The sequence below is a fragment of the Acanthisitta chloris genome, unplaced genomic scaffold (genome assembly GCF_000695815.1).
Source record: "Acanthisitta chloris isolate BGI_N310 unplaced genomic scaffold, ASM69581v1 scaffold25398, whole genome shotgun sequence".
Lineage (NCBI taxonomy): Eukaryota > Metazoa > Chordata > Aves > Passeriformes > Acanthisittidae > Acanthisitta > Acanthisitta chloris.
The window spans coordinates 54,138-63,962 of record NW_008689037.1 but is presented as its reverse complement, the minus strand read 5'-3'; the positions used below and the strand labels follow the sequence as shown (position 1 = coordinate 63,962).

Sequence of the window (9,825 nt, the reverse complement as noted above, 5' to 3'; positions counted from 1 at the left end):
GCTCCCTGGAGGGCTGTGCCCACGGTAGGGCGGTGGCAAAGGCGGCGACGATTGTCTCCCTGTCTGCCCCCAACATTCCTGGAAGCGGCCAGTGGCCGCCTGCGATCGTGGCCGCTCCGCCCTCGTCCCGCCCATCGGCGCCGCCACTTAAACGCCGCCGGGGGCTTCGCCGAGTCAGTGCGGTGCTGGGAGCCGGTGGTGTCTTGCGCCTGCTGTTTATCTCCCTCTCGCTCCAAAATGACCGTGAAAGCAGCCGAGGCGTCTGGTCCTACCTTGACTTACTCGAAGATGAGGGGGATGGTGGCCATCCTCATCGGTGAGCGGCGAGGGGCTTCTTTGAGGATGCTGGAGGGGCTGTGATTTTTCTAACAGGGTGATTTAACGATTTTTCCTTTCCCTGTCCTTTTACTTCACAGCTTTCATGAAGCAGAGAAGAATGGGACTAAACGACTTCATTCAGAAGATAGCCACCAACTCCTATGCATGCAAACAGTAAGTGTCAGAAATTTTAAGAGGATTTCAGTCACAAATATCACTATGTATTGCAAGATCTAGTTTTAATAATAATGTTTGTTTACTGTAATGCCTCCGGCATGACTGTTACAGAAGAGTTAATTGTCTTCTTGAGGTATTACTCACTTAGCAACGATCTTTGTGGGATAGATTTGGGACAAATAAGTTGGAGGAGGTTTCTACTGAACCGTCCCTATTTTGTACTGAACTTAGAGTACAAATAATTTTTTTGTGTGTGACGGAATTTGCTTTCTCTAGATTAATTTTACGCTAAATCAAATAGACTGCGTTGGTTGCCCTCAGTAGTAGCCTCAACCAGAACTCCTCTTTCACGATACGTGTTTGCCCTCTGGCGGAAAGATCTGCCTGCTGCTCCTGGTAACTTTCCTAATCGTGTATGTTCTTATCCTTGCAGCCCTGAAGTTCAGTCTATCTTGAAAATCTCCCAGCCTCAAGAGCCTGAACTTATGAATGCTAATCCTTCTCCTCCGGTAAGTAGATTTTACTCAGTGAGACATTTTTAGAACATCAAGTCGGACAGTAATAGAAGTGTAGCAAAATTAGCATCATGAGTATTACTTCAGTTCAGCTTATAGCATAGTGATGTAAATGGAAAAGAGTAATTGGATTAGACTGAAACTTACTCTGTTCCAAACATGGTGAAGAAATTTTAAAAAATCTTTATTAGTTGTTGCTTTGATATGGAATGTGGCTGAGACTTCAACAAGAGCTTTTAAGTAAGCTATGACTGTTATACTCTTCTTAGGTAATAGCTAATAGTTGAAGATATCTGGTAGAGGACAATATTAAATTTTTAGTGGCAAGAAGAGTGCTAATCTTTGTTTTCAAGGTCACTTTATTTATTTTTTTAAAGAGACATTGTTGAGACACTCACTGCCAAACTGCATTAATAAATCTGGTTTCTGTCTATTTCTCTAGCCCAGTCCTTCACAGCAGATCAATCTTGGTCCATCATCCAACCCACATGCCAAACCATCAGACTTCCATTTCTTAAAAGTGATTGGAAAAGGCAGTTTTGGGAAGGTAAGCTTAAATTTTTTTTTCATTTCAGTTTATTTACTCTTCAGCTCTACTATGAAATATCTGAGAGTGGGGTTCGTACTGACTTTGATGAATGGTGGTCATTTAAAACCAACCTGAGCATGTCCTGCTGCCCAGTTCCTGGCTCCCTGCATAGCTGCGGGGAGAGAGGGAGCAGGAATACTGCATTTGAATGAGTCATAAATGAGCCAAGGAGTGTGGTGCACTGGTGCTGGGAAATACAGATACTTTGCTTTTGAAAAGGAAAGAAACTAGACATAAAATCGTCGTGCTAGATTAATCTGCCAGAATGGTAACAGTGTTAGGCATTTCCAGCAAAGGGCTTGCATATTAATACAGAGGGATGTGACAGTGCTCAACAGTTAACATAAAGGCTTTTTGCCAGTTGTGTTTACGAGTTGTTTGGTATTTCAGTGTTGCTCACTTCTGGGATTTTATGTACTTTCAGGTCCTCCTTGCACGGCATAAGGCAGAAGAGCAATTCTATGCTGTTAAAGTCCTGCAGAAAAAAGCAATCCTGAAGAAGAAGGAGGTAAGCTGCTTTTCACAATGCCATTGCAATATCCATCACATACATTTTTATCATTATTGCTAAGCGAATGGACAAATCATTGATGATTTCTTATGTTTTCAGGAGAAGCACATTATGTCAGAGCGCAATGTCTTGCTGAAAAATGTGAAACACCCCTTCCTGGTTGGGCTTCACTTTTCCTTCCAAACTGCAGACAAATTGTACTTTGTCCTGGACTACATCAATGGTGGAGAGGTAAGCAGTAAGAAAATTGAATAGTATTTCCTATCATGTGCACAGTGGTAGGGTAGACTTTTTTACCCTTCCTTTTAAATAAAAAAAGAATTGCTAGGGGAAAAGTCATGGGGGAGTAGTAAGTAGATTGAATGTTTCTGCCTGCCAAGTTTTGAACTACCAAAGGGTCGTTAGGCCATTTCCTGCTATTGTTCTCCCTCGCTATATATGTTGAGTCTAATTAAGTGCATTGTTAACAGGCTTTGGCGCCGTTTACACAACTTTGTTCTCTCTGTCTCCTGTAGTTGTTCTACCATCTCCAGAGGGAGCGTTGCTTCCTGGAGCCGAGAGCCCGATTTTATGCTGCTGAAATTGCCAGTGCACTGGGCTATCTGCACTCCCTGAACATCGTTTATCGGTAAGCAGCCTTGTTCAGTTTGTCATACTGAAAAAACCATGTGCTTTGTTGCATAAGCATTGAAAAGCTGATCTCAGTATGAGCTCAGAATTGCTTTTAATATTTTGCAGTGGCTAAGTGAGGTTCTGTAAACAGTTGCACCTAAAATATTCTTGCCACAGCTCTGCTAATGAACACTTGTCTTCTTTCTTCTCTTCCTACAGTGACTTGAAGCCAGAGAACATCCTGCTCGATTCACAGGGACACATTGTCTTGACTGACTTTGGACTCTGCAAAGAAAACATAGAGCACAATGGCACAACCTCCACCTTCTGTGGCACACCAGAGGTACGGCCAGCCCTCAGCCCACCACTTGCAGAGTGACAGCAAGTGCTGTTTTTGTCAGTGAAGACTGACGTCTCCTGTGTATATGTACAGCTGGTTAGACAAGCAGAGGGTATTACGGTATTATGGGTCTTGTAATACCAGGCTGACAGTGAGGACATGTAGGACATGTAGAGCTTGTTGAGCAGGAGAGAACAGCTCTTGAGCCGTCTCTCTGTTTATGAAGATCTTATAGCTTTCCTTTAGCTTAGATATTACTGGGATTCAGTAAGCTGCTTTAATTCAAGAAAGGGAAGGCTTTCTTAATTATAAAGATTCTTTTGGCTAACGCTGCTCTCTCCCTTCTCTTACGCAGTATCTTGCTCCTGAAGTTCTCCATAAGCAGCCCTATGACCGGACTGTGGACTGGTGGTGCCTTGGAGCAGTCCTGTATGAGATGCTTTATGGCCTGGTAAGCAATGACTCCATGACAGATCAAACTAGCTTACTCATCCTTTCCCCACAAGAAACGCCATGCCCACCTGTCAGACTCATTTACCTCTCCTTTCCCCTTCCCACAGCCACCCTTCTACAGCAGGAACACAGCAGAAATGTACGACAATATCTTGAACAAACCCTTGCAGCTGAAGCCAAATATTACCAACTCTGCTAGACATCTCCTGGAAGGCCTTTTGCAGAAGGATAGGACAAAGAGGCTTGGCGCCAAGGAGGACTTTGTAAGTGCAAACTGGCCAGCGCCTGCAGCGGTGTGGGAGAATGACTAGACCATAATGTTTATATTAGCTTGGGTCTGAATTAATCTATTTTTCTCTCTGTAACAGATGGAGATTAAGAATCACATCTTCTTCTCCCCAATTAACTGGGATGATCTCATTAATAAGAAGATTACACCTCCTTTTAACCCAAATGTGGTATGTATCACTTCTAATTATAGAATGTATGGAGAGTGGCTTTTTCCCCCTTGCCTTTGTGGGGCGCCCAGGCGCTGGGGGGAAGTGGCCGGATGACTGTGTTTAGGGAACACAGCTTTTCCTTCCTTTATCTGTCCAAACAAGGTTAAAAATAAGCAGTAACTGACATTTTGCTGATGGTCAGTCTAAATTTAGGTGGGGTTTTTTGCATCTCACATGCTGCATTTGCATGGCAATTTAAAAATAATCCCCAGAATTGCCATTTTACCAAAGGGGAAGTTAAGGTGTAGAGACTAAGTAGCTTCCCAAGGGCAGAGTTACATTTGGCTTGTCAGATACTAACATCTAAAGAGAGGGATCTGGTTGTGGATGTTTAATTTTCTGAGCATTCTCAAAACTACATTTAATAACTACCCCAGAGATCAAAGTCGCCCCCTGCAAACTACTGTGCGGCAGAGTGGCATATTTCTGTTTGGCTTCTGTTGCATCAGCTTAGTTGGACTGCAGCATATTACATTGAATCATCTTGTTTTTAGTGAGACAATATGCAGCAGGATACAAGAAATAAGGGGAAACTAAAACTGTCAAAGCTGTTAAACAGTGGGCCCGAGGTGATAGCACTGTGAGTCTCTGCCCAAGGGTGCTTGTCTCCATATTGAATTGAACTGTACACTCAGAAAACATTTTGGTCTAAATTCTTTTTCTGTCTTTTCCACAGAGTGGCCCCAGTGACCTGCGACACTTTGATCCAGAGTTTACAGATGAGCCAGTCCCCAACTCCATCGGCCAGTCTCCAGACAGCATCCTCATCACTGCCAGTGTCAAAGAAGCCGCTGAGGCTTTTTTGGGCTTCTCGTATGCCCCACCCGTGGACTCTTTCTTGTGAACATTTTTCTTGCTTTCTTTTTTTAATAATAATAACTATTATTTTTATTTGTGTTTTGGCCTTCTGGTAGAACTGCCAGTTGACCAGTCATCTTGAAAGAGAATTTGCACATTTCCACCATGGCAGCTTTGCAGCCTTAATTTCAACTACACTGTTTGCTGGAAGCTTTTTTGAAGAGCACATCACTCTCTAAATGAGCTTTACAGGCTTTTCATTTCCATTTGTTCTTCCCCCAAAGTGGTGCTGTCTCCTTGGGAAAGAAAAACCAGAGTGACTGTTGCCATAGACTGCTACGGCAGATCGTAGGAGTAAGAACAAGCTGTTTTGAAATTGTGCTTGAAAAGCCTTGCCTGAAGATCTGTCTGAACGTGATAAGGATTTTATGAAACGTGCCTTTTTTCTGATGAGATCTTGTGAGCTCCAAAGCTTTCCCTGTTGCAGAGTGTGTTTCTCAGTTCATTTACGTGGGTTTACTATGTGAACAAATGGTATGCGTGTGGTCTGCGTAATACAGATGGACTTAGTTTAAAGCATCAGTGTGACACTTGCAGGATACCACAATGTGGGGCATTGTTTGTTTCTTCCATATTTGGAAGATAAATTAAGTGTAATTTTGAAATTTCTTTTGTAAATCTATACAGTCAACTAAAATTATTGAAATGGGCTCACAATTACTTCTATCCAAATGCTTGAAGAAAGCATTGCTGCTATAAAAAAAAAAGATTTCTATTTTTAGAAAGGGTTTTTATGGACCAAAATGCCCCAGCTGCAGTCGGTCAAAGCTGTTGGTTTCTTTTTTTTTCCTTTTTTCTTTTTTTTTTTTTTCATTTTTAGTTTAAAAGGTGTCATCTGTAAAATGGGCATTATTTATGGTTTTGGGATTTGAGGGGTTTTCATTTCTGATTGTATGTATTGTAAAAAAGATCTGTACATTCAGTTGTAACTCTAGATGTATATTTAAACTTACAGACTTACTTGTAATGTATACTATCATTGTAATGTAATATAATTAACATGGTTATATGTATCATATTTTTTGTGATCAAACCCATTGGTTTGCAGTAAAATCCTAAAAAATACTTCCATAAATTGTCTTATTTATTTTGAAACAAAGGTTTTAGCCAGCTTAACAAAAAAATAAGAAAAAAATCCAAGCTGCCAATCAGCTAAGATAATTTTGCTTAGGTGTGTGATGGTTATTTCATCAAACTGCACCCATAGAAGTCTTAGCATGGATAGAACTTGGCAAAGTACTTGGTCTTCCTGTGGGTGTTAGAGTGGGTATGTGTCAATGTGGGTGATCTTACGTGGTACAAATGCTCACGGTTCCTCAAAATGAGTTTCTCTGCCACTAGCGAAGTGAAGGTACTGCTCTCTGCTGTGGACAAAGCATAACTACACTTAACAAGTGCTTAGGTAACAAAGACGTGAGCTAGTTTATCACTGCTGCAGACATGCTAGAAGCAGGTTGTGGTGAGGCTGATGGAAACAGTCCCTACCTGGGAATCCATCCTGAAGCATCAAACATTGCTGCTGTGATGTGGGGCAGTGGAATGCCCCCTGAGTCTACCAGTGTTTCAAATTCTGTATCCAGGAGGTGGGTTTCACCAACTGATCATTCGCTTGTGAATAGGGTAAAACTGACTATTCATCTTAAACTGAGCTGTTAAATGCAGGTTTTTATTACAGAGTACTACTACCCCGTGGCCTGCAAGAGGGACTTGCAGCCAAGAAGTAAGATAACCACTTCTGGAGTGATCTCATTCAGTTTCTTTTGTGTGGTGATGGATGGCTTTCTTCTCTGAGGGACTGGGCTTCTGCACCTTATTTACAGCTCCTGTTATCCACTGGGTGCTGCAGTTGGTGGTCTTAACAATCTGGAGAGTCAAGATGAACCCTTGCTGAGAAAAGCTGGACAGTCAACTGTTATCCAGGCTGCTGCGATAGCAGCAGTGTAAGCCAAGCTCTCATAGAGCTGGTATTTCTGTTCATTATATTTCTGAGATAAAAACCTGCAGTAATTTTCCATCTTTTATTATCTGTTGGATGTAGGAACAGAAAAACGTGTATGGCTTCAGCTGTAAACTCTGTCTGGGAAACCACGCTCAGAACTGAAAATGCAAATTTATGACAGTGAAGAAACCTCTCTCGGATCACGTTAGTATCTGAAAGAGATGCAGCCACGTCCCCCTCAAACTCCCAACAATCCCAAATTCATGTGTTCAGTAACTCCTTGAATAGTGTACTGACAGGCTTTGCAAAGTCTTCCACTGCTGTAATGTTCCTGAAACATCTTTTGCGCTGATGACTTGTCGCTAGAGATGTTAAAATATATAGTGCTAATTTGTCTCTGTAGAAAATGAAACTACTTGCTAAGCAACGAAGTTTTGCAATACACATTATCTTTGCCTCACATTTTCTAGGCATGAGCAAGGTGCTGCATGCAGATACACGAGCAGAGAACTGCAGCCCTAGGGTAACAAAACATTAAATACTATATATCGTTTTCAAGAAAAGAACCCACTGGAGTGATTAATAATGAAGAAATATGAAACTTCAGTGACTCAGAGGTATACATCAGGTGCTTTTCATCTTTGCCAAGATATAGGGTATTATTTTAATGGGTTACTTTGAAAAAAACAATGTCTGATTGTAATTTTGCTGTTCTACCCTGCGTGGGCTCATTATGCAGCTGTTGCTTTCTGCAAAAGTCTGCAACTGCTATCAATGAATATTCAACACATGCCTCCTCAATTGTTTGGTGCAGAAAAGGGGAAAAAAATGTCCACATTTTTAATTTCCCTGATTTTGATGCATTACAGTCATGCCTGAAGGGAGAGAGTTTATGGAAGTCAGCTGGTTCTTGTGTTTGTTTGTTTTTTTGTTTGTTTTACAGAATTCCTTGTCTATAATGTCTATATTCCCTGTAGAGAAAAGTCTCTGGACAGAGAAACATAGGGCTAGGACTCCTGGAAGCACAGCTGACATAGGTGTTATGTGTTATTTTGACTGAGCTGAACCTGTGGTTTAATTTCACCCATTTGTAAACTGGAAGTAATCATCTGCATTTTCTGTGTGTTGGGACTGCCACCAGCTCAGATAGCTTTACTTAGCAGAATGGTCAACCTAATAAACTTTAAAACACTTATTATATTGCATTCTGTATGGCAAGCTTACCTGGGCTCTCATATGCCCCTTGGATGGAGTGTATTGATAATACATGCATAAACATTTAAATATGTAACTGCAGACATTTCACGTGGTTTACTTGCTATTCCTTATCTCTGTGTACCATAAGCCATGTACAATTTCATGAGCCTTGTGAAGATAAGAGAAGCTTCTTAGTGACTGTTTTTCTTGTGCTCCTTATACTCAGCAGGCTGGAGGGCAGTCTGGATCAAAAGCAAGTTAAGCAGGAGATACCTATTTCTCCCCCAAAAGGTTCTTAAAAAGTAATCTATGCCCACCTTCTGTACACTTCTCATAAACAACCTGTAGAAATGAATGAAGAGTCTTGTACAAGAGTCTTCTACAGCCTTGCACCTCCAGTGACAGTTGATAAAAGTGAGGGACACTGCTCAGAAAAGAGCTTTGGCTAGTGGTCCTAATTGGGCATCTTACCTGGGGTACCCAAAGGTAGGCAAGATGAATCTAGGCCCATCTGGACTCTTCTAAGAAGAGAAATGAAATATTCCACATCATTGCACTATTTAACTGCAGTACCAGATCTACAGAAGTTTCTGTCATACCACGTGGCTATAGTCACCCCAGCAGAGCTGGTAAGATGGCTTAGAGTAACGATGGTTTCTGACAGTCCCCAAATTTACAGTTTCTGCTATCAAGACCAGCATAAAAAGATCAGGATAAAATTTTCCATGCTGTTTGTAAAAGAAAACTCCGAACAGTTAATACAGATATGTGTTGCAGTTATGTTTCGGATCGGGCTCCCCGGGCCGAGGGTGACACTCGGCGGTGGCCGCGGGCAGCGCGCGGCTCCCGCCCCGGGGGGACGGACGGTCTGGGAATCGTGTTCTCCTCCCGCGTCTGCCTGAGCGACGGGTTTAAGTTGCTGCTACGTGAGGGGCTGGAGCGATGTCCCAACTCCAGTTCCTCGTCCAGAAAGGCATCAGCCCCTGGTGACACAGGGAGCAAATCAGCCCAGGCTTCCTTCTCCCGGGCGCAGTGTTCTCTGCAGCATCCCCGTCTGGCCCCGCCTGCCTCTGTGCCTGGCTAACACAGGAGTTCCTCCGGATTCTCTTTCGGTGCACAGATTGCCCAATGGGTGCTGCCTGTCTCCCTCTCCTCCAGCAGGCAGGAGGGATAAGCAGCACCAGGCAAGAACAACATTTCACAGAGTCCATGGGCTCCTTCTGCAGTTCTTTATTTGGAAACACTGGGCTGTTTAGGAAACAGTCCACAGCCTTGGCCTGTTTACTCAGTAAGGATCTGTTCACTGAACCATCGCTCCCCACCATGCAGAGGCATGTGAAGGAACTCAGTACTCCATGGATGCTCTCTCACATGTCGATGTGGAGGAGATATCCCACAGTTCAGGCCATCTTTTATGAACGTAACATATGAAGCACACAAATAAGTGGTTTATAGGATAAGACCTAAGCCGTCTTAGACTTTATCCTGCTTTCTCAGTAGCTGTAAACATCCTTCCCTCTGCACTTTATACTTATGATTGTTGTTTAGTGGTTTAGTATTGAAATTTTCTACTCTGGTATATAAAATCTATATGTACCTTTGAAATGTATGAAAATTTATCTTTACTTTTCTAAGGATATAATATTCTGTCTAGTCTACCAGAGAATAGATAAGTAGTACAGAGTCCTAAATAGCTTCAAAAATATTTTGTCAGTCAGTCAGTTACCCATTTTGCTTTTCTCAGGGAAATCAACTCATTAGTTCAGGTAAATGCACACACTGCTCTGAAGACAGCTGTGCAGCTAATGTCTCCTCA

At 42.3% G+C, this 9,825-nt stretch overlaps 1 protein-coding gene across 2 annotated transcripts; it reads left to right on the top strand.

Moving 5' to 3' along the window:
• The first annotated feature begins 152 nt into the window (after positions 1-152).
• SGK1 (serum/glucocorticoid regulated kinase 1) lies at positions 153-5,938 on the top strand. 2 transcript variants are annotated; one of them, XM_009081282.1, is made up of 12 exons: positions 153-316; positions 417-492; positions 929-1,004; positions 1,453-1,557; positions 2,024-2,107; positions 2,210-2,341; positions 2,626-2,738; positions 2,942-3,065; positions 3,418-3,513; positions 3,623-3,778; positions 3,884-3,973; positions 4,692-5,938. In XM_009081282.1, the coding sequence occupies exons 1-12, from the start codon at positions 238-240 to the stop codon at positions 4,857-4,859; spliced, it is 1,299 nt and encodes a 432-aa protein (XP_009079530.1). In that variant the 5' UTR covers positions 153-237; the 3' UTR covers positions 4,860-5,938. The 2 variants fall into 2 exon arrangements, with proteins under 2 accessions (XP_009079530.1, XP_009079531.1); XM_009081283.1 differs by lacking the exon at positions 2,210-2,341 and having other exon boundaries at positions 238-316.
• Positions 5,939-9,825: the final 3,887 nt, after the last annotated feature.

Bases quoted from the DNA above. Each gene is read 5' to 3' on its own strand.
- SGK1 (XM_009081282.1), top strand. From the start codon at position 238: ATGACCGTGAAAGCAGCCGAGGCGTCTGGTCCTACCTTGACTTACTCG. The intron at 317-416 runs GTGAGCGGCGAG...TTTACTTCACAG, and splicing joins GATGGTGGCCATCCTCATCG to CTTTCATGAAGCAGAGAAGA. The intron at 2,739-2,941 runs GTAAGCAGCCTT...CTCTTCCTACAG, and splicing joins TCCCTGAACATCGTTTATCG to TGACTTGAAGCCAGAGAACA.